General features: G+C 42.5%; 1 protein-coding gene across 3 annotated transcripts; it reads right to left on the reverse strand.

Annotated features, from left to right (window-relative positions):
• Window positions 1-24,769, reverse strand: LOC128407211 (cholesterol 24-hydroxylase-like). Of its 3 annotated transcripts, XM_053375283.1 has the most exons (15): window positions 24,349-24,761; window positions 22,843-22,920; window positions 22,164-22,245; window positions 21,210-21,283; window positions 19,775-19,861; window positions 16,706-16,844; window positions 16,246-16,356; window positions 15,376-15,532; window positions 14,656-14,718; window positions 13,755-13,827; window positions 12,594-12,678; window positions 11,184-11,294; window positions 10,120-10,208; window positions 9,038-9,104; window positions 1-286 (listed from the first exon to the last, which is right to left on the reverse strand). In XM_053375283.1, exons 1-15 carry the CDS (start codon window positions 24,483-24,485, stop codon window positions 137-139), a joined length of 1,503 nt encoding a protein of 500 aa, XP_053231258.1. In that variant the 5' UTR covers window positions 24,486-24,761; the 3' UTR covers window positions 1-136. The 3 variants fall into 3 exon arrangements, with proteins under 3 accessions (XP_053231258.1, XP_053231267.1, XP_053231273.1); XM_053375292.1 differs by lacking the exon at window positions 22,843-22,920 and having other exon boundaries at window positions 24,349-24,769; XM_053375298.1 differs by lacking the exon at window positions 16,246-16,356 and having other exon boundaries at window positions 24,349-24,765.
• Between the last annotated feature and the right edge of the window lie 35 nt (window positions 24,770-24,804).

The raw sequence follows: 24,804 nt of genomic DNA on the forward strand, positions 1-24,804 counted from the left end.
TAGATTTCAGAACTCTTTTATTATTTTTCCTTTTGCTATCGGTATATATTGAGATTAAAAGTAATTTCACACACACAAACACACTTTCAATGCGGCCCCACAGAAATTCTGAAACGCATTTCGCGATGTAGCACATTCAGTCATACTGATGGCGTAGTTTCAGTCTGCAGTCTATACCATCGTAAGGCCTCAGGGTGCCAGCATCCCGAACCCTGAAGCTCTGTGGCTGAACCAGCTGGAATTCAAACTTCTGCAGAAATTTAGCCATGACTACTTTGGCCTCCATCTGTTACAAAAACAAAACGGTGAGTGGGTACTAAGCATACAGACAAAAAGGACATAAGAGCACCAGCTGTAGACAAAGGGCACGTACTCCAGCTAGTATATTGATAAAAGTGTGGTGGCGGTGGCGGGGGCGGCGCGAACGGCAATGGCGGTCCCCTTTCATCTGTGAAGGGGGAGCTCCGCAGAAACGGGTCGTCCGCTACGGCGAAGCGGAGACCCTTGCTGGAAAACCCACAGGCGGTGTTAGCCTGTGGTCGTGGGACTCGGCGGGCACCTTTAGCGCCCCCCGATTACGTGAAGGGACCCCGCAAGGGGCTCCGGAACGTGTCGGGGCTGGCGCGGTGCTGTGAGTCGATCGCTCTTTTTGCGGAGTGAAGCCGCTAAGCTGCTGTCGGTGAGCGCTGACCCTTTTCCTGGGACCATTTGGCTGGAAGAAAACTACTACCCGTGAGTAGGTGATTGAATCAGGATTAAAAATTAATCAATTTGGCATACAAGTGGGAGACGCAACCAGGAAGTCCGTCTCTCGGTTTTTGTTTAAAGATTAAGGGAAAGACTTTTAAAGAACCTAAGCCTTTGGAATTTGGGAGTTCAAGAACTAAACTTCCACATTAAGCAGAAGACCTCACCTCAATTCATTTTGGGGTGGAGAAGGTGAAAATCAGCTTTTTCCTACTTGTTTCTTGGACTTTTGGACTTGGGAAAAAAATTGAATCCTTGGTTACTGAGCTGTCAGTGTTGGAACTAGAAAGCTGTTTGGAACTGTCACTTTGTATCTCGCACTTCTTCGGGTCATGTTAACTTTTAAAGAGTTACTCTGTGGAAATTTAATGGACCTAAAAGGAGTCTGAAGGTTTTTTTGGCAACTGGCCATTGTTTAACTTGTCGAGGGCACTTTGTAACTTTTACAAACTGCGACATTTCTGAACATTTCTGAACATAGTGTCCCTCTAGTGGAGTATCCAGGTTTGACAACTTACTGGGGGAATTTTCCATCTGTGGATTTGGGGATTTCCATGAGAAAGGCAGACTGTGGGACTGACCTTGACGCATAGATAAGAAGGGGGATGAGTGGAAAGACAAGATCAGCCAAAGCCAAAACATTGCAGACCACTTTAACTTCTCAGCTACGCAGATCATCTGTTCCCACGATTCCTGTGGCACAAGAGGAAGATTTAGAACAACCTAGGCCGGAAGGAATGGCCTCAGGAGAGGACTTTACTGCAGTGCTAAATAAATTTTTTGAAAAATTGGAGGGTCTAAGCAAACAAGTGACTGACCAGTCAGCCAAGATAGACCAAAATACTGCCAGTATTAACAATTTGACCCAGCAAGTGAATTTAAATGCGCAAACTATTGGGAAGCTTGTGGAAGATACCACTGCAAATCGTAAAATAGCTGAGGAGGCAAAGCAGAAAGTTGAGGAAGTTCAAGGAGAAATTAAACCTATGCGTAAACAGATAGGGGAACATCAGGCACTTCTGTCTATGATTGAGTTAAAAAATAAAGAAAATAATCTGAGAATCAGATCAGTTCCAGAACTTGAGAGGGAAGATTTAATTGTCTACCTTACAAAAGAATTTACAGAATTTTGGTCTCTGGAAGAAGAAAAGGACTTTAAAATTGTAAGTGCATTCAGATTGGGAAAGGGAGGGAGGAAGATTAAGTCGAGAGACTGTCTGATCTCCCTAAGAACGAAGGAAGAAAGAGATAAGATTCTGAGTGCGCACTTCAAGACGCCTTTAGAGATCAAAGATACAAGGGTGGAAATTTATAAGGACATCCCGAAACATTTGCTTGAGCTTAGAGCGAACTACGGAGATCTGGTGACACTATTGAGGAGCAACAAGATTATCAACAAGATTATCTTCAGATGGGAATTCCCCCAGGGGATATCCTTTACCTTTAGAGGGAAAAAAGTGAAAATTAAATCTGTGGAAGACAAGGAAAAATTCTTGAAGGACTACGGAGAAGACCTTCAGAAAGGGATTGAAGAAGAGTCAAGTGACTTGGGACCTGGACTATTAAGTTTGATACCTACACCTGGGGGATTGAAGGATCCTGAGAAGGAGACGCCACTTTTGGGAGCAACAGGAGGAAAATAGAGCCACCCCAACATGTCTCTGCAACTATTAAGTTGGAATATTCACGGTCTGAATTCCCCGGAAAAGAGGAAAATCTTTCATTTATTAAAAAAGGAACAATTGGACATAATTTGTTTGCAGGAAACACATGTGATTAGGCTTCACAGGAAAGTGTTAATTAATAAAAAACTAGGCCAAGAATTTATTTCATCAGATAAGGTGAAGAAGAGAGGAGTGGTTATCTATGCAAAAGAAAGCCTATCACCAAAATTTCTTTTTAAAGATGAACAGGGAAGAATTTTGGCAATTGAAATTCAATCTCAAGGAGAAAAATTTTTGATTTTAGGGATTTATGCACCAAATGAGGGGAAATCGGAGTTTTACAAGAAGCTGCATGAGACATTGATGGACTTTTTGGACTATAATAACATTATTATGATGGGAGACATGAATGGTGTGGTCTCTACGAACATGGACAAAGCACAAAGACAGATTGTAACGAAAGAGGGCAGACTACCAAAAACTTTTTTTGAATTGACTGACAATATGGACTTGATTGACATCTGGAGAACCAAAAACCCCCTAGGTAGAGAAGGGACGTTCTTTTCTGAAGCCAAAATGACATGGACTAGAATTGACCAAATTTGGATAACTAGAGGACTGGCACCTAAGATAAAAAAGGTGGAAATCTGCCCAAAAACCTGCTCCGACCATAATGCTGTAAAGATGGAAATGAAACTAACACCCATCGGTTCCTTCAGATGGAGGATGAATGACACCTTATTAAGAAATCAAGACATTGTAAGGAAGGCCCAAAAGACTTTGAGAGACTATTTCGAAGTAAATCTGAAAACTACGGTTGAAAAAAGAACAATCTGGGACGCAAGCAAAGCGGTTATGAGAGGGTTCCTGATTCAACAGAATGCAATAAAAAAGAGATCTCAAAATGAGAAAAAAGGGAAAATTTTGGAGAAAATAAAAGAAGGAGAGAAGAAGCTAAGAGCTAAACCAAACTCAAAAGAGATCCTAAGAGAAATCAAGCTACATCAGGTACAATATATGAAATTGATTAATGAGGAAGTAGAATGGAAAATTAAGCTAATGAGACAAAAGACTTTTGAGTCAGCCAATAAATGTGGAAAACTATTGGCGTGGCAGTTGAAAAAAAGACAGAAGTTAAATACGATTACAAACCTTGAGATTGATGGGAAAAATATACAGAACCCGGTGGAGATTAGAAGATGTTTCCAGAGATATTTTAAACAACTTTATACGCAAGGGCCGCAGAAAGAATCTGATATAGACCAATTCTTAAGAACCAATGGATTACAAAAAATATCTCAAGAAAATAAAATAATATTGAATCATCAAATTACAGAACAAGAAATTGAAGGTGCCATTCAGAATATGCAACTGGGCAAGTCTCCAGGACCGGACGGACTAACCTCCAAATATTATAGGACTTTGAAAGACTTTTTAATTCAACCATTAAAGGAGGTTTGCAATGAGATTATGGAAGGGAAGAAGGCACCTGAATCGTGGAAAGAAGCATACATCACATTGATACCCAAGACAGAAGCTGAAAAGACACAACTAAAGAACTACCGTCCCATCTCCCTTTTAAATGTGGATTACAAAATCTTTGCAGACATTTTAGCTAACAGACTTAAAAAAGTGTTAGCTGAAGTAATACATAAGGACCAGGCAGGCTTTCTTCCAGGTAGACACTTATCTGACAACACAAGGAACATAATTGACATTTTGGAGCTGTTGCAAACGAACATCAATACGAAAGCAGTGTTAGTTTTATTGATGCGGAGAAAGCCTTTGATAATATTTCTTGGAGCTTTATGAAGAAAAATCTTAAAGGGATGGGAGTGGGACAGGGGTTCGAAAATGGTATAGGAGCAATCTATTCAGAACAAAAAGCAAAATTGATTGTAAATAATGTGGTGACTGAAGATTTTATGATAGAAAAAGGAACACGTCAGGGCTACCCTATCTCTCCATTATTATTTATCTCGGTCCTGGAGGTGCTGCTGAACATGATCAGAAGGGACCGGTCTATTAAAGGAATACAGGTCGGAGCTAAACAATATAAATTGAAAGCTTTTGCAGATGATTTGGTTTTGACTGTACAGGAGCCGGAATCTAGTATGAAAAGAGCTTTGGAATTGATTAAAGAATTTGGTCATGTGGCAGGATTTAGATTAAATAAGTCAAAAACTAAAGTATTAGAGAAGAATTTAACACCAATAGAAAAGGACAGGTTTCAGAATGAAACAGGTTTAACTGTGGTTAAGAAAGTGAAATACCTAGGGATTAATATGACTGCGAAAAATTTGAACTTATTTAAAGATAATTATGAGAAATGTTGGTCAGAAGTAAAAAAAGATTTAGAAATTTGGTCTAATTTGAAGCTTTCCTTGTTGGGTCGAATCGCAGCTATAAAGATGAATGTTTTGCCAAAAATGTTATTTCTGTTCCAATCTTTGCAAATTTTGGACAAGATGGATTGTTTCAAGAAGTGGCAGAGAGATATCTCTAGATTTGTCTGGCAGGGCAAGAAACCCAGAATAAAGTTTAAAATTCTAACTGATGTAAAAGAAAGAGGTGGATTTGCCCTGCCAGACCTTAAATTGTACTATGAATCAGCAGCATTTTGCTGGTTAAAAGACTGGCTGCTTCTTGAGAACACGGACATTCTGGATTTAGAAGGCTTCAATAATGGTTTTGGGTGGCATGCATATTTGTGGTACGACAAGGTTAAAGCACATAAGGCATTTAAAATCCATATTGTCAGGAAAGCTCTGTTTAATGTCTGGACAAGATATAAGGATTTGTTGGAAAGTAAAACCCCAAGGTGGCTGCCACCTATGGAAGCTAAGTCCCAGAAAAAGCTCAATATGGAGGCCAAATGGCCAAAATATTGGGAAATTTTGGAGCAAGAAGGTGACAGAATGAAACTGCAGAGTTTTGAGAAACTAAAAGACAAAGTGCGAGATTGGCTTCATTATTATCAAATAAGAGAGGCCTACAATTTGGACAAAAAAATTGGCTTCCAGGTGGAGAAATCAAAATTGGAAACAGAACTGTTAGAACCAAAAACTAAGATTTTGTCAAAGATGTATAACTTGCTGTTAAAATGGAATATACAGGATGAAACGGTTAAATCGGCAATGATTAAATGGGCGCAGGACATAGGTCATAACATTATGTTTGCTGACTGGGAGCAGTTGTGGACCACCGGTATGAAGTTTACGGCATGTATTGCCTTAAAGGAGAATATTATGAAAATGATTTATAGGTGGTACATGACCCCAGTTAAGCTTGCAAAAATTTATCACCTGCCTGACAACAAGTGCTGGAAATGTAAAGAAGCTGAGGGAACATTCTTTCACCTTTGGTGGACATGTCCAAGGGTTAAGGCTTACTGGGAAATGATATATAATGAACTGAAGAAGGTATTTAAATTCACCTTTCCTAAGAAACCAGAGGCCTTCCTTTTGGGCATAGTTGGCCAATTGGTGCCAAAGAAAGACAGAACATTTTTCATGTATGCAACAACAGCAGCAAGAATACTTCTCGCCAAGTATTGGAAGACACAAGATCTACCCACCGTGGAAGAGTGGCAGATGCAAGTGATCGACTACATGGAGATGGCAGAAATGACCGGCAGAATCCGTGACCAGGGAGAAGAACTGATGGAACAGGACTGGAAAAAGTTTAAGGACTATTTACAAAAATATTGCAAAATGTTTGAGTGTTAACATGATGTGGGAAGTGAAGGTAACAGGGCATGTGGGATTTGGTTAAAAGTGAATGAAAAGAAGAATTTTAAAAAGGAGAAGGGTGTTATGAACAGAATAATATTATGTCATAGTATATAAGATGAGGAATGGGCTAAGATAAGGGAAATTTGGGACATAATAACTAGAAAAATATAATTTTAAGTATGGTTGGAATAAGGGTTTGAACTTGTTGAATTTGATCGGAATAAAGAGGAACACAAAAAAGAGAGATGTGAGGAGGTCAGAGGGACATGAAATTTTGTAATTTAAAAAGTGGACTTTTCTTTTTTCTCTTCTTCTTTTTTGTTATGTATTCTTGTTTTTTGTTTTTTTTCTGTGGGCTTTATGTGGAGAGAGGCTCAGAACTCACAGGGTTAAGATGTTCTGAGTGACGTCTCACATTTTGAGGCGGGTTTAGAATACTGAGGGGAGTGGTTTCCTGTGTTTCTCTCAGTGTGTGTCCTGCTCCGATGCGAGAGAGCAGCGATGAGTGAATTGTCGCCAGGATTTATAGCTGTTGTGTTATGCTAAGGAATAAAGACTTAAATCTAAGATAAGGAGACAGCCTGCGTCCAGCCTGAGTTATTGCCCTCACCACACACGAACGACGTTCCTGCTCCTGTTCCGCTGTGTTTACGTTCTGCTGAGTCGGAGGTCCCTGGGGGCAGATCAGAGCCGCGCAGAAGAAGTGTGCCGGATCCCCCGGACTGGCTCAGGTTATGGAAGAGGTTATGGATCATCAGCAATTAAGATAAGCAGCGTTCGTGTGTGTGAGAGAAGCCAGCTGATGAGACGCTGGGAAGGAAGACTGCAGCCAAAGGCCAGCTAAGGAGAAGCTGGTGCCAGCCAGGAGTTCGCTGGGAAGGATCTGCTGGACCGGGAGGTGCGTAAGTAGGCTGGGCCCCGGGAGAAGATGGCAGACGGCCAGAAATCGTCAATCCCTTTTAATAGGGTGGACGGGAGCAAGCCCTGGGTCGGAGAGTGGCAGGCACTGAAGAAAGCAGTGGGAGCCAGGCCAGAGGGGGCTGAGAATTGCTCTGAGGAAGCACCAAGCCCAGGAGGGGCTGAGAGCTACTCTGAGGAGGCACCAAGCCCAAGAGGGGCTGAGGGACGCCCAGAAAGCCCAGGGGGGGCTGGGACTGTGTTGGAAGGCTGTTGGAATGCTCCAACACATGAGCTGCGTGCTGGAGAGCAGCTGAGAGAAGAGAAGAGAGGTGCACCTGAGAGTGGGGGTGCAGGCCATTCCAAGAGTCTTGAGAGTGCCCAGGCTGTTTGGCAGGAGCTGGAGGGGGTTTGCAGAGAAACCACAGCAGAAGCCAAAGGCCACGTCCCCAACAGCAGAAAAGCCTCAAGGAGTGCTGCTGGAAAGGTTGGGGGGGCAGAGAAGACCAAAGGCAAGTTTGCAAAGTTTTCCACTCGGCGTTGCTTTGTTTGTGCTTCTTCTGAACATCTGTGTCGGAGCTGCCCACAGAGAGCAAGGGAGACAGGGCAGGATGTGTCCAAGGTTGCTTCCCATGGGAACCAGCCGGGTTTCCATGGCAACAAGTCCTGCAGAGGAGGCAGGCGTGGGAAACCGCAGATAGTACGCGCTCCAGAGAAGGGAGGAAACGCTTATCAGCTGTCTGCTTCTATGGCAGTGTTGGACAACAACACCTGCAACGAAGGCCCCAAGGTCGGGGGCAGCAGGAAGTCGGTTGCTAAGGCAACAAAGAAGGTCAACTCCAGAGAAGGGAGAGTGCTACGTTGGGTTGTGGACTCGGCTGCTAACGCCCATTTGGTCACAGCGCCACCTGATGGACAAATGTGGAACTGCAAGGCTGTTTCAACTGAGAAAACAGTTGCATTTGCTACTGGCTCACAGGGACATGTGACTCATGTTGCTAACGTGTTTGTCTCTTTCTTACAGGCTGAACTGAAGGTCTATTTCGTACCTGAGATAAAACATTGCCTGTTATCTGTACCTTGTCTTTTACAGGAGGGATATTCAGTGAGTTTTGAGAAAAATGTTTGTACAATTTCCAGAGGGGGGAAGAAGCTAATAAGTGTTGAGAAGAATCAGAACAACCTCTTTGTTCTGGAAACACCTCTGGAGGGTGAGGGGTTATGGATTGATCTATGTGAAATGATGAATTTTTTGATTTGTAAAATTTCAATAAACATTTATTTTTTAAAAAAAAGATAAAAGTGTGGTGGGTGGGTGGCAGCACAAAATGGCTGCCATAGGCAACAGAAAAAGCAGGTGCCACTACTCCACACGAGTGACTGCTGTAACACACAACAAACCAATCCTGGGCTGGATCTACAATGACCTGTTTAACGTTATTAGAACGGTATTAGATATGTCGTTCTGAAACGTCACAGGGCATACTTGTTCATTAAAGCATTTTTTACCTTGTTTGTCCCCGCCCGCCTGCCCGTCAAACGCTGTCTCCCTGCTGCTGGTTACTCTGCATCACCCTCTGCTGTCACATTTATGAACGTTAAAGGGATGTGGGTGGCGCTGTGGTCTAAAGGCAGCCCTGTTTAGGGAAGCTTTTAATGTTTAATAGACTATTGTATTTTAATATTTTGTTGGAAGCCGCCCAGAGTGGCTGGGGAAACCCAGCCAGATGGGTGGGGTATAAATAATAAATTATTATTATTATTATTCCATACCCCTTCCTTCACGTTAAGAACCATGAATATAGATCCGTCCCTGGTGTGGGATGTCTTGGACTCTGTGCAGTTGGAAAATCTGCTGCTATAAACCCCTGTTATACCATCACATACCCTACCACTTCTGTTACAAATTTAACACAGCCCCCCATACGCTGCAGACACTAGACAGATTGCACCGAATGCCTTAAATGCCCCTTTAAGAGTACTTGTCTTGCTTACCATTGCAAACTTCTGTCCGATACAGGAGCGAGGACCCAAGGAAAATGGGAAATAGCAATAGTAATGCCTATAATAATAATAATAATAATAATAATAATAATAATAATAATAATAGAAAGTGGCTTAAAGTAGTTTTGTTGACATGTCCTGCGTAGGTGTTGGGATTCCTGCGTCTTTAATAGAAGCTTGGTCTGCAGAGATTAGGACAGAAAAATACTTATTTGTATGCTATCAAGTGTTCCTTGTGCTAATTTCTCCAGATCTAGGTGCTGTTGAAGACTTCAGAGAAGCCTCGACTTTTTATATCTGCTCACTTTGCAACTTAAATAAGAGTTGCACTAACTGGTATCTTTTAAGATATTGAGAAACTAAAGGAGATGTCAGAAACATCTGACATTTAAATGTAAATATTAAAGCCAATGAGGTACTGTCAGTAAATGCACACATGCCACACAAGTAAAGAAGCCTGAGGTCATAAACATTTCTGACATTTTCTACCAGGCCTCCTAAAATCCTAAGAATTACCAGTAAATGCCAACATTCACCAGGCTCCCCGTATTTACAATGGAATGCATCATCATTTATTGAATATATTAATAGACGGCTCTTTGCCAAACCCACAGGGCAATTTGCAACGCAGATAACATTAAATCAATCAAAAAAAATCTCCAAAAAAAGCTAATTCTTAGGGTTTTAGGAGGCCTGGTAGGAAATGTCAGAAATGTTCTTGACGTAAGGCTTCTGTACAGTGATCAGTAAGCCCTCCTTGCAGATCTCAAAGACTTGGCTGGCTGCTGCTGGCCTAGCTCTCACATAATACTAAGCCATGGTTTGTTTAACAAATCATGAGTTGATCATGAGTTGTTCTGCAGACAAACAAACCTTGGTTCGGTTAGTCTTCCAGCTGCTCTTGCCTTGCGCCTTTGTAGCTTGGTAAGTATGTGAGGTGGGTTCACACTTAATGCAAAGCAGCAGTTAAAACAAATTAAGATTTGTAAGCCAACAACAAACCATTGCTTTAAATCTGGGTTTCTTAGTAGTAAACACACCATGGTAAAAAATAAACAATATAGCACATTCACCTTGGCTGGTCTCTGTTAAAACGGTCAGGGTCAAAGACAAGTGGATCATGGAAAAATTTCCCCAGACGTCCCATGACATAGGTGCAGAACTGCAAAGAGGAGAGGCACACTTAAAAAAGAGGCAAATGCATAGCTGATTGCAATGCTTTCATTACATCCAGACATATTTCCCCAGGCATTCATCTTTTACGCAAGCCCATACTGCTCAAATCACATCCATGGCATTTGCTGGATGTGTTTTCTCTTTGTTGAATCCTGGCAAAGACCCATTCATGCAGCTGGGAAAGCCTGCCGGAGCAAAAATGTCATCCATTGTTTCCCGAAAGTGCAGGTAGTGGGTGTTTGTTGTATCACGACAGGGACACTATTCCACAAAGCAAGGGTAGCCACAGTGAAAAGCCTACTCCGAGTTACTGTGGAACAGGTTTCTGAGATCTTTGAAACATCATAGAATTATAGAGTTGGAAGAGACAATGAGGGTCATCCAGTCCAACCCACTGTGATGCAGGAATCTTTTGCCCAATGTGGGGTTAAAACCCATGATTATGAGATTAAGAGCCCCGTGCTCTAACTTGCAGGCAAAGCTTTCCAGCAGACCACAGTGACTACAGTTAACACCCAACAAGTGCAATAGAGTGGTACCTCAGGTTAAGTACTTAATTTGTTCCGGAGGTCCGTTCTTAACCTGAAACTGTTCTTAACCTGAAGCACCACTTTAGCTAATGGGGCCTCCTGCTGCTGCCTTGCCGCCGGAGCCCGATTTCTGTTCTTATCCTGAAGCAAAGTTCTTAACCTGAAGCATTATTTCTGGGTTAGCGGAGTCTGTAACCTGAAGTGTATGTAACCTGAAGCGTATGTAACCCGAGGTACGACTGTACTCCCGTAACAGTTATTGCCTGTCCATCACCTTTCTACCGAGATATGACATGCATATATCCTAAGAATAAAAAGTGTTGTTCTTTTAATACAGAGAAGGTATCAGTGATGCCATTAGACAGGTTTGGTATTGAAGGCCATTATGTTCGAGATAACCAGTCATGGCCATATCCATTCAACAGACTCACAATCAGGGAGGTGTTTTCTGGAATTCTGATTCCTTCAATGACGTTTTCCTTTCCCGACAAGCGCAGAGTGGCTGCAGCCGGCGGATACAACCGCAAGACTTCTTTGAGAACCTGAGAGGTTGAAAACTGATTTATATATTTATAAGACATACTTGTTGACCGCCATTTTGTTTTGTTTTGTTTGGAAATCAAAGTGGTTCACAAAACTTAAAATAATAAAAATTCAAAAATTAACACAGATTACCAGATGACTACTATGGAACATTTTTTCTTAATTATCTGGTGTCCAGAGACCAGTGTGTATTTACCGGGGTTTGCCAAACTTGGGTCTCCAGCTGTTTTTGGACTACAGTTTCCATCATCCCTAACCACTGGTTCTGCTAGCGAGGGATGATGGCAGTTGTAATCCAAAAACAGCTGGAAACCCAAGTTTGGGAAACTGTGATTTAAACCATGTGCTAGACCTTGTTAATCATTTAATTAAGCCAAGCATAAAAGCAGGTAATTTCCTTTTGAGTGTTAGCCTGGGGATGGGCCATTTAGGCGACACAAAGGATGAAAGGGCAAATCTCATTTCCAGGTGTGTGGGTTTGGTCCCTCCCTCAACGGAGGGTTTAGTTTAAAAGACAATGCGAGTATTTTAGGGAAAGTTAGAGTTTAGAATGGCAGTAAGGAGTAGAGTTCATAAGCGGTGTGCTGCTGAGAGAGTCAAATCAGCATGCTGATGTCCATTTTGAATCCAATGTTGTGGCTATGGCAGAAGCCAGAATCTCTTGGAATGTAATGCTGGAAATCCCTCCACGGTAGACTCAGGTTGTATATTTGTGTAAATAAACCATATATCATAATGACGCCACAGTTTCCGCTGTGCCTCATTGTCCAAAAGGAAACATAGACACTGGGTCAAAGATCGCCTGCAACCCTTGGAATCTCACACTGATAACTGAGCTAGGAGTGGTGTGGAACAATATATGCACCTCAACTTTCCATCTCAGTCACACCTTGAATGTGGCTTGGCAACCAGTGTAGCTCCTTGAACAAAGGTGTAACATGCTTGTGATAGGCCACTCCATTCAGCAACCTAACTGCCCAATTCTGCGCCAGTTCCCAGGCTAGCCTCAAGGGAAGCCCCACATAGCCACGCTGAAAATTTTGACTAATAAGAGGTATCACATTGTGTTAACATTGCTGCTCAGATTTCACACAACAGTTACAAGTTCTTATAAGATTTCTCTTATGGAACATCTTCCTTACCATATTTGAGACATCTTTTGCTTAGAAAGATACCAAGAACTAGGCTTTAAGTTTCATTTGGAAACCAAAGTGTTATTCTTTCCAGCTGCCCTAAGGCACAGCAAGGACTATGCGGGAGAGCTCTAGGTTATCTGTAGCTTTGTTATTCACGTGTACCTGTGATAAGTATTTGAGATTCCCAAGATCTTCGTAGACAATGTCTCTGTTCATACCAATGACCTTGTCTACTTCCTCCTGAAGCCTAAGAAGGAAAACCAGGAGAAGCTTTAGTCAAATAATGACCACTGATCATTTCTGCTAAAAGGTAAGATTTCTGTATTTGAAAATATCAGGATTTATTGTCCTTATATTGGCAAAATGGTCAACGGTTCCACTATGAATAGACTGATGGACTGAGGTCCAAGGGACTACACTTAAGGTGAAGACACGGCTTACATTTGTAGAGTGGTAGAGTCATTTTGGAAGAGCCCTTAGCAGATTCAGTAAAAACCAACGTTTCACTCCCTGCTTGCAAGAGTTTAACTGGGGAAAGAATGGTCGTCAGATAGACAGACAGACAGATACAGTAGTCTAAAAATGAACTGGACTGCTGCATAATATCGGCTATATCTTTTAAAAGAGACTACTCATATTTTCTTGCAATTGATATTATCAGCAGCTGTCCCTTTCTTACAAGGAAAATAGCAATCTGGAGGCAATAGACATTCATATAATCATGTGAATCAGATGGGCAAATGGTAACTGTGCTTTAAAAGATAAAGAACTACACAACTTTTAGAAGACATCTGAAGGCAGCCCTACATCGGGAAGTTTTTAATGTTTGACATCTTATTTTTTTTAATATATTTTGCTGGAAGCAGCCCAGAGTGGCTGGGGATGATGATTGTACTGTTTTGGGTTGCAAGGTCTTAGGGGTCCATTTTTGTACAAATGGTCCCAACCATCTTTGGGTACTTGCTCATATGGATAAAAGTTAGCATGGATAAAACCAAGCAATCCCAGATTCAAAGTCAATAGCCATTCTCAAGACTGTACAGGCTGGGAAAAGGTATTACTGTGATTAATTGCAGATGACGATAGCCATGACCTGGTTCATACATTCCAGGTGTATTTAAATATTTAAACATGGCCAGGACTGTTCCTATGTACACAACAACAACAACAACATGGTGTGAACTATTCTCCTCTGCACAGACCCACAAGTCAGAAACCTTTAAAAAAATAAAAACAAGACATTGCAATCTGCTGAAACTATAATCACAGACAAGTTAAGGAAACAATGAAAAGGAGACGAAGCAAACAAGGCTGTTTACCTACTTTGCAAGAATCTCAGGGTGCCGCCCCAACTCCATTATGGTGAATGACAACAGATTAGCAGTGGTTTCATGACCTGTAGGATAGAGAATCTAATTGGGTAGGGCAGGGAGATAGGAATAAAACCGAACATCACAATTTCAGAAACTTGAGTAGTTTGCTGTGGAAGTGTTCCTCGCTATTTACCTCTCAAGCCAGCTATGTTCTGGCTATGTTGTAGTTGGAATAAAATGCTACTCTTTTGTTAAGAGCTCAGTGCACTCTTTAAAGCAGCTCTGCTTCTCATTTAAGTAATAAGGCAGGCGGCAGCATTGATGGTGGGGGTGGCTCTCCAGCTGTGGCCACCACCCTTCCCACCATGCGCGCACACGTTCACTTAGCAAATAAATGCAAAGAGTTTTGATTCCTGCTCATCAGCTGATGAGCAGGGATTAAACCTTGCTGCCTTGTCTGCATGATCCTGTTCCTTGCTAGGAACAAGGTGCACAGCCAACGCAGGATATGATAACTCTGTCCTCCCAACCATCAGGTTATGTCACCATTTAGGACAACTCATGAAGAGATGGGCGCTGTCTGGGCAAAATGGCTGCACAGGCCAAATTAGACCACTTGGTGTGCCAATATTGGCCTGTAGACTGAAGGTTCCCCATCTAGGGAAACGAGCTGCTCAATATAATCCAGCTAGTTCAACTGGGCCCAAGTGAATGTTTTATGAACTGCTTTGTGTATGATCTGTCTGAAAAAGCAGCCCACAAATAGAGGGCCCACACTGCAGATGAAAAGGCAACTAATCGGCTTATACATTGGTTGGACACGTAAAAAGCCCATTTCTGCCTGCAGAACTTCCTCAGTCCATTGGGGGGTAATTGTATGTTTAATTTCAAAAAGCAAAACGTCTACCAACCTGCAAAGAAGAAGTTGACAAAATTGTCCAGCAAATTTTCTTCATCGTAGTTCCCTTCCTGATCTGTTGAGACAGACAGTAAAGCACAAGGTTGAGACACCTCTTTAAAGGTGGGCAAATTCCAAGACATTCCAAAAATACAATATAGATATTATGTAGATGGGGAAATGTGACCTCAATAGTCAAGCAAACGTCACAGGAACCAAAAAAACCACCAAAAAACCAAACCCCCCATACCTCATCAGAAATACCAGAATTATGCAATAAATAGTCCTGCTTATTAAGAACCAGTATATCGAAGATCAAACCTATCCATTCTGAAGGAAATCAGCCCTGAGTGCTCACTGGAAGGACAGATCCTGAAGCTGAGGCTCCAATACTTTGGCCACCTCAGGAGAAGACTCCCTGGAAAAGACCCTGATGTTGGGAAAGATGGAGGGCACAAAGAGAAGGGGACGACAGAGGACGAGATGGGTGGACAGTGTTCTTGAAGCTACCAACATGAGTTTGACCAAACTGCAGGAAGCAGTGGAAGACAGGAGTACCTGGTCCACGGCGTGCTCTGGTCCATGGGGTCACGAAGAGTCGGACACGACTAAACAACTAAACAGCAAACAACAACAACATCTGGATCCAAATACCCTAGGGGCTACAGCAAAGAAACCCCAGAGCATTTCATAATTGGAACTGTTTAAGACTATCTTACATTGTGTATATTACCTTGCATTTTCAGTATCTGAGTGAGAATATCCAATGGGATCTCTTCTCCATCCTTCATGGCCTTCTGCCTCTGGTCAAGGCACTCCTTCCCAGTATTTCGCAGCAACCTTACGCTTTCCTGAATCTCTTTAACTACTTTCCTGTTCCATGGCAAATACTGCACAAATAATAGGCATCGTCATGAGAATGCCAGCATAAAACGTAAACGCAGCACAGGAAGAGTTCAGGGATTTTATTTACATTAATAAAAAAATAAATTACGAGCTGTGTGTCTTTGTTTCTCAATTTGTTCCTTTTACAAGGTTTTGTATGTATTTTGGCATTTTATGCATGGTGCCTTGCTGCTATTTTTCTTGATTATAGTTTAGTAATGATTTATTGTAAGTGTTAAGTTTGAATTTCTGGTTAATTATTATTTGCTGGTGTTCAACTTGGTTGTTTACTATTATGGGATTATTGAATATTACTTTATTTGATATAAGTTGCTTATTTTCAAAGTTATGTTTTTATTATGACTTCTTTGTATTGCATCAGCTTGTTAGATGGTGTGTGATCTCTGTTGAATATTTTGTTGCCTTTTCAGCTTGTAAACTGCCTTGTGTATAGCAATATAGAAAGGGGGTTTACAAATTAAAAGTGAAATGAAAAGTTAAGAAGCAAAAGGAAGGTTTCATAGTGATATCGCCCAAGATACTAGGGTCCCAATGTCACAGTCCCCATTTTGAGACTCCTGGAACTTACAACCACTCCTGCAAAAGAAGTCCAATCTCAGAATTTCACATTACCCCCTCCCCCCCATTCTGAATTAGCTTGGGAGGCAATAACTTCAGCATCGGACAGGGAGAGTGTTTGAGAAAAGCCTGCACTGACCTCAAAAAAAGGAATGCGTGAAGTGCTCAGTCCTTTTGTAACCATAAGTATAGCACGAGGGAAAGGAGTCTGGTCATCATGCAAGGTCTTCAGTTCTAGGCCAAAAGCCACCTGATGAACATTAAGAAAAATTAGAAGATTTGTCAAAGTTCTGAGTGTTACTTAGAGCTGTCAGTTCTCTTTCATGCCAACTGAGGCTGTTACATTCCCTGATTTTGCAGAAGAGATAGGTGGTTCCGTTTGCTAAGAGGAGAGCCTCCAAAGTTCAGGTTTTGAGCATTAATAACCTAAACAATCTGGGGTCAGGATAGCCGAAGGATTCTCAGCACTTTCCTCCTGCATTTCTTTATTAAGCTTACGCTTTGCACTTTGTGTTTGGCTGTGGCCCAGTGTGTCGGCATCTGCGTTAAGAGGCGTCCCCTGCTCCTTAATGGAAATGAGAAATTCATCCGGCGAGTACCTTTGCAATGATGTCCAACGTCACGCGTCTCAGCAGGCTCATCACATCCACTCCATTTGCTCCAGTGCCTTTTTTCTCCAGCACCTCCATAAGCTCTTCTGCTACGTCATTAAAAGTTCCCATCAACCCCATCAAGTAACTGGGCAATCAAAAAAGTGATACAAATGTCAATGAAACAAAAATATAATCGCAAGCTGGAGCCATCCATTGTGAACAGAATGCAGGCACAAGTTTCCCCCAAGTATGCACATCCACATACCTTCCTATACACACACAGATATATATATATACACACGTATAACACTCAGGAGTACAAGCACACACATGTTAACACACTGTGCATTCTATACTAAAAAGATCTGGTGAAGGGAATGAGAAGAAGGATATCCCTTAGCCCTCCCATCCACCCAAAGAACCCATAGAAGGGGGCCAAAGGGCCATCTAGTCTGACCACCTGCAAGGCAGGAATCTCAGCTAAAGCATCCATGACAGATGGCCATCCAACCTCTGCTTCAAAACGCCCAAGGAAGGAGAGTCCGCCACCTCTCGTGGGTCTTACTGTTAGAAAGTTCTTCCCGATGTTTAGTTGGAATCGCCTTTCTTGTAACTTAAAGCCATTGGTTAAGGTCTTACCCTTCAGAGCAGGAGAATACAGTGGTACCTCGGGTTAAGTACTTAATTTGTTCCAGAGTTCTGTCCTTAACCAGAAACTGTTCTTAACCTGAGGCACCACTTTAGCTAATGGGGCCTTCTGCTGCCGCCGCACCACCAGAGCACGATGTCTGTTCTCATCCTGAAGCAAAGTTCTTAACCTGAAACACTATTTCTGGGTTAGTGGAGTCTGTAACCTGAAGCGTATGTAACCCGAGGTACCACTATGTATATACTGAGAGCAGTGCCCAATTTACGTATAAGCTAAACAAGCTATAACTTAGGACCCCACTCTCTTGGGGGCCCCAAAAAAATTTAAAGGGAAAAAACCTGGATGTACATTTCCAAAATATAAGATAAAAAACAAATAAAATAAAACCTACATACAGCAACAGTGTTTTGTGTTGTGTAGGCTCCTATTTTGTTATGTGCAAATGGCTTTAGATACCTATTAGGTCCATAAATTACCACATAGCACAAAAAAACAGCAACAATTTGTTATTGACAAAGGACAGCTGGACATATAAAGGGCCCATTACCTTCAGTAGCTTAGGGCCTCATCAGACCTAAATCTGGCCCTGACTGAAACACACATTCCTGAGCCTTTTCCCTGCCATTGATTTGTAGCTCATAGAGTTTTTCACAAGGGGGGTGGGAAGAAAAAAAAAATGACACTCCTCCACCGTCCTGAAACCATCCTACACCGTGCAATTAATTGCTAACGATCCTGACACTGAGACTAGTAAATCTGAGCACTTGAGAGATTTAGGGGCAGGGAAAGGACAGAAGGTCTGGTGAGCCAGAAAACGAAATTGTATCCTAATTCTTTCCTCTTGCCTGAAACTTCCCAATATAGCAGGGGGAAAGAGAACCTCTAATATCTCCCTCCAGTCATAATAAACTGAGGCAACTCAATTCCCTCCTCCTTTTTCACCAATCAGCGCACAGTACATTTCATAGAATTATGGAATTGTAGAGTTGGAGTCATCTAGTCAACCCCCTGCAATGCAGGAAATGCATTTAATTGTTCCTAGCAACTCACTGGTACTTAATAAACCATTTCTTGGTTTTATTTGTTTCTCAGTTAACAAAGTAATATATTCCTGAATTATAAAGGGAGTCTCACGTACATGCAGAATGTGCTCCCTTTGTTTCGGTTGGCCCTCTCGCTTCCAGACTATAGCTATGAGTCCATCTGTGTTTGGCATTATGGGGAATTATGGTCACTTAATTTTAAGAAGCGTTTCAGACAGGGGCTGTACAGTGGGTCCTGAGACAAGCCTTCCGGGTTCAAGCTTCATACATGGAAACAAACAGAGAGACGATCAAGCAGAGACACAAACAGAACGGCACAATCCATAACGTCTAAAGAGTTTAGAAGGCCCTCAGCACTTTCAGAAGAATTACGACAGCACTATCAACACATAGAGGCATGGACACAGAGGGTACTTTATTACAGTGTACATTTTGGAACTCCCTTCCGTTACGGATTAGACAGGTGCTACTCATATTGGCTTAAAGGGCATTTTAATGTGATATTTTTCCCCTCACAGTGCAGATTTGAAGTTGTTATTAATAATGAAATAGCTTTACTGTGTAAAATAGTTTTAACTGCTTTTATACATCGAATTGTTGTAATTGCTTTTATGGTTAATTTGCTTTGAAATATTTATTTGGACGCAATTCGTAAATGGAATGAAATAAATAAAGCTTATGAGGGGAGAATGTTCCAGGGAACCACCCTGCCAAGAGCATAGCTGTCAACATTTTCCCTTTTTTAAGGGAAATTCCCTTATTTCGAATAGGATTCCTTGCAAGAAAAGGGAAAAGAAAAGGGAAAGGGAAAAGAAAAGGGAAAAGTTGACAGCTATGGCTAAGAGGCTGCTCTTTCATAGAACTGTGCTATAACTCTTGCACATTTGCATGACACAGCATCAACTGAAATGATTTATCTCTGGAAAACATGCATTGGGGCTGTTTTTTCCTCTGACAGTCACTTGCGATAGATAGCCCTCGGGCTTTCAGCCATTTGCGATAGATAGCCCTCGGGCTTTCAGTTACACCAACTTTAGAATGAAATTAATCCTGATCCACATAGTACATTCTACCCTTATTTTACACAAGTCAACAAACACAGTTTTTGGAGTGCCACTGTGACCACCTGCTGCTTTCCCCCCCTCAGAACTGGCCCACCCTGCGCTGGGTTTGGATCCCAACCAGCATAATTACAAGGATGTAACAAAAAAAGTCTCTGGGCATTGTCACAAGGAACAAAGGAACACTGAACCGAAGGGAAGATTTGCTTCTCACAGTAAACCCGTTCAGAATAGGCTGTACGTTTAGCAAGACAGATTGAGGACAACGGAATCTCCTGAAGAGAAATAGGCAGCCTATTTCAAACAATTGTTTTTGCCTCACGTTGGCTTGAAGGCTGGGTCCATGATTCTCCTCTGGTTGTGCCAATGGTTGTAGTCAAGAACAGCCGACAAGCCCTGCCCTAGAAATCTGAAAAAGGCAGCAACAGAAAGATAGCATTATTTTATGCCTGGTTCAGAGGTCATGGTTCTATTCCTCTCCCCCTCTGGGAATGCTCTAGTTTGCTTCTAAAGGCCATGGGGTTGTTTGTTTAACTTGGTTCTTTTTTTAAACAATTTTTTTATACATTTCACTGATACAGTCATTTTGACATTTCAAAACTTGACTTCCTTCCCCCCTCTTTCTGTGGTTCCTTAAATTTTTGATATCTGTTGCATGTCCAAATTACAGTGGTACCTCGGGTTAAGTACATAATTCATTCCGGAGGTCCGTTTTTAACCTGAAACTGTTCTTAACCTGAAGCACCACTTTAGCTAATGGGGTCTCCTGCTGCCACTGCGCCGTGACGGCACGATTTCTGTTCTCATCCTGGGGCAAAGTTCTTAACCCGAGGTACTATTTCTGGGTTAGCGGAGACTGTAACCTGAAGCGTCTGTAACCTGAAGCGTATGTAACCTGAGGTACCACTGTAACTGAATTTGCTCATTTATTCATCTTCTTTAAATACATACTCTTATGAAACTGCAGGTTATTGCAATAATCCTGCCAAAGTCTTTATTCGTTTGCAATTTATCTGTAAATATTCAATAAACCATTTCCATTCTTTTATAAAAAGTTTGTTATCTTGATTTCTTATTCTTCCGGTAAGTTTTGCCATTTCTGCATATTCCATAAGTTTTTGTACCCATTCTTCCTTTGCTGGGTCTTTTTTTAAACTTGGTTCTGATACCTATTCAAGGTGTGAATGAGGATGATAAACATGCCACAGGCTCATGCTGGCTTGCCTTCCCAATTCCTAGTAATTTTTATTGCAGCCTGATACAGTACTGTATCTGAATTAAGCAAGAGTGTTTCATGTTAACCGCATGCTAGTAGCTTTGACTCACTTTCTGAAAACAGATAGCCTTGGCTGATTATTGGATTGTTCTACCCCATATGTTAAGGGATGCGGGTGGCGCTGTGGATTAAACCACAGAGCCTAGGACTTGCTGATCAGAAGGTTGGCGGTTCGAATCCCCACGACGGGGTGAGCTCACGTTGCTCGGTCCCTGCTCCTGCCAACCCAGCAGTTCAAAAGCACGTCAAAGTGCAAGTAGATAAATAAGTACTGCTCTGGCAGGAAGGTAAACGGCGTTTCCGTGCGCTGCTCTGGTTCGCCAGAAGAGGCTTAGTCATGCTGGCCACATGACCCGGAAGCTGTACACCAGCTCCCTCGGCCAATAAAGCGAGATGAGCGCCGCAACCCCAGAGTTGGTCACGACTGGACCTAATGGTCAGGGGTCCCTTTACCTTTACCTTTACCCCATATGTTACTTACCTTACGCCATACATATCATGAAGACCACGGTATACCATGGGGTCCTTTGAGTATTCTGGTGATGTCAAATACACCTAAGATGAAATCTGTCCAGTCAATGTTCCAGTATGTACCTTTAATGTTATATAAAGTACTATCACACAGACAAAAAAATAAATAAATGGGAAAAGAGCTATAGATTTTCAAGGGGATATTTTAAAAAACAACGTTTAGTGTCAAGAATGCTAGCCTCTGGTTAAGCTTCAGTTTGGGACAGGGTTGATGCAATCCCATCTAGATTAGCTTTAAAGTGGCCAAGCTGTGGCTCTCCAATGTCCCGGAACCCAATGTGCCCACTGTGGAAGGATGTGTGGATCCAGAATTGACCTCCACAGTCACTTACGGACTCATTGTTAAAATCGTCTTTATGGAAGACAATCTTACTCAGCTATGAGTGATCGCCAAAGATTGCATTTCATTAAAATACAAAATATTGTAGTTATTTTTAGAATAGTGAGGGCCTAAACTGGAAGCACTTTCGCTGAACTTAGTCAAAACATACCTATTCCTCTGCTGTGGAGACGTACTTGTAGATTGTTCTACAAGTTTAAAGCAGAAGTTGTACACAGTTCAGACTAGCCTATGTCCCCCCACTCCACTCAAAAGAGCCAGCCACCCCTAGAATAATTTTGAATTGGATAAAAATGTTACTTAAAAAAATGAAAACACAATTAAAAGGGAAGAATGCATAAATGTTCGTGCTGTGCTTTAAAAACTTTTTTTTTTTGCCTTTTTGAAAAAAACAGTGGACAGCCTGACTGAAGCATGTGAGGAACGGACAATTCCAATACCCAAAATAGCATTTGAGTTCCTCATTTACACATCTGCCGTTTCAGTTATGAAAAAGGGCTCCATTTTCTCTTTTTATATTATGTTCGCTTTCAGTCTTGGGAGAGATAATGTTTCATAGCGTACCTTTACTCCTTCAGGGGCTGATACTAATAATGCAACTTTGTGAAAGGCATTTAAACGCAGGACTGGTCCATATTCCTCAGCCCTATGAAGACAAAAAGTGACCACTGAATAAGAACCCAGGGATGCGCTCCTGCTGCCGTCACCACCAGAGGAAAGAGGAGAAGCAGCTGCTGCGGCTTCCAAGTTCTAGCGAGATTGTGCAACAGGGGCTTCTTGCAAGAACCCAGGAGCCTCAGTTGTGCAACGCCAGTAAGAGACGCTTTGGCTGGGGCAACAAGGGAATGTGGACATTGGGCAGTGGGCAGCTCATGCCTTCCCCTTTCACCTCAGACAGCAAAATTGAACAGTCCGTGGTCCACCCCTGAGCGTGTGAGTTGTCAGACTGTGTGCTACATGGTGTCTTATATGGTTTACCATGTACTTACGTATCTTGCACAGCCAAGATGCAGACCCGCAAGCACTAATGAGAGGTTTAGCTTTTAACTAAAGGCTCAGAGGAGGACCCTGAATAGCAATTCTAGTGCATCTTTAAAAAGCACCCCCAAAAGCAAACAGGAAATTGGAAACGAAAAAGAGGGCCTGGAAAAATAAATCAGCCAGCAGTCTTAACTACATTGGTCTAGTAAATGCAGTGCACAGCCCCTCGTTTCGAGCTGTCTGAATACGCAAAATAACTTACCACTGCGTAAAGAGATCGTAATAATTTTCCTGCTTTTTAATCATTCCCCAAACGAGTGGCAGGTGACCGAAGAAAAAGCTGCAACGTTAAGAAAATTCAAGCATGACTTGATGAAAACCTTCGGTGCTCCTTACAGGAGTCGAACACCAAGGTCAAAGTAAGCAGGAATTCCTATGCGACCTCAACAACCAATTTCACAATAAAATGCATGTCTTATAACAAGGAACATAATGACCCAAGGGAAGCTATATACACACTGAGAAAGCCACAGTAAAGATATGTATCCCCAGGGGCCATCAAAACATCCACAAAAGAACATGTATCCCCAGAAACTATCAAAGACTTAAAATGCATGCACACGGGGGGGGGGGGGGGATGAGGATGATATGTTTTTGATAAATTGTTATGTTGAAATTTCCAATAAAAACTATTTTTAAAAATTGCATGCACACAGAGCATGAGGAGGAGGAATGGTGGGTTTTTTCCCCCTCCTGTGTATTGCTGGGGTCATTTATGCATGGACTGGAGAAGTTCTGTGTCAGTAATCCTTGCAACAAACCAGTATGATAGGCCAGGACTCTTATTCTTTTGTTGCAAATATGGGGCTGAGCCTGACAGAATAGTGACTGGCCCAAAGGCACCAGGAGAGTGTATGGCGCCAGAACTTCCCAGCTTGTAGTTCACACCGTAAATCACTATGCTTCACTAGTGACAGAAGACAGGGAAACAGGGCCGGCCCTAACGTTAGGGTCACGGTCCACACCATATGTTGAGAACACGTTGAAAGCACATGGCTTCCTCCAAAGTATTCTGGGAACGCACAGCTGCAATTCCCAGAATCCTTAACAAACTAGTTCCCATGGTTCTTTAGGGAAAGGAACATTGCTTTAAATGCATGGTGCGGATGCGGCCACAATCCTGGACGTAGGAAAGCCAACCTAAATAGACCCCTTCCAACACATACACACACAACTAGCCTAATGTTCTGTAGCCATCATGTTCTGTAGCCAGATGTGTCAGCTGGCAAAGGAGGAAAATGTGGGGTGGGGAGAGTGGAATTGCCTACCTGAGGAACCCTAAATAAGGGCACTCTTGTTGACCATTGCCACGTTGGTTGGGACTGACAGCAGCCAATGTCCAATAACATATGAAAATTGGAAATTGCTTAGGAAACACTCATTGGTGTTTTTTTTTTAAAAAATTTATGCCCATTTAAACGCACTGTTTCTGGAAGTTGTACAACTTTCAACTGTACTTTTCTTGCTTCTTTTTACCGCTCATTTTATCGCATCGCAATTTGAAATGAAATTGTTATGCAACAAGAGAAATAAAAAGAACCCTAAAAGCATAGGTAGAAACCGGTATGATCATTTTAAGGCAGCCACACAACTGCAGACCACCTGAAGGAAGCCCACGGACCCCAACTGGGAAACTTCTCTAAGTAGCCCATCCCCACAATGCGCCCTTTCTCCTCCCACCGAGCACCTCCTCCTACCGGTCACTTACCTCGCCCTGGGGGGGCCGGGGATGTGGTCGTATTTCATGTGGACTGATTTGATGTAGCAGCAATAAAACACAAAGACAGCGAGGAGGGCCACGAGCAGAGGGTGCAGCAAGCCCCAGATCACCGCTAGAGCCCCCATGGCAGCCGGGCGGTTCCGAGAGCAGCCGCCTCAATGCCGCCACCTGATGCCCTCGCTCCTCTTTTGCTTTGGCAAGGAGAAGAGCCCTTTCGATGTGGGAGGGCGCACGCTGGAGCAGAAGGGTCCTTTGCGTAAAGAGGCCGCCCTAAATCACGAGCGGAAATCCTAAACGAGTTGCAGGACCGAATTCTCCATTCAGCAGTTTCCCGGGGCGGGCGGCTGGACGCGCATCCTTCCCTCCACCTTAGCACCCGCCCTGTGGAACGCCCTCCCACCAGATGTCAAAGAGAAGAACAACTACCAGACTTTTAGAAGACAT

Source organism: Podarcis raffonei, chromosome 1 (genome assembly GCF_027172205.1).
Source record: "Podarcis raffonei isolate rPodRaf1 chromosome 1, rPodRaf1.pri, whole genome shotgun sequence".
Taxonomy (NCBI): Eukaryota; Metazoa; Chordata; class Lepidosauria; order Squamata; family Lacertidae; genus Podarcis; species Podarcis raffonei.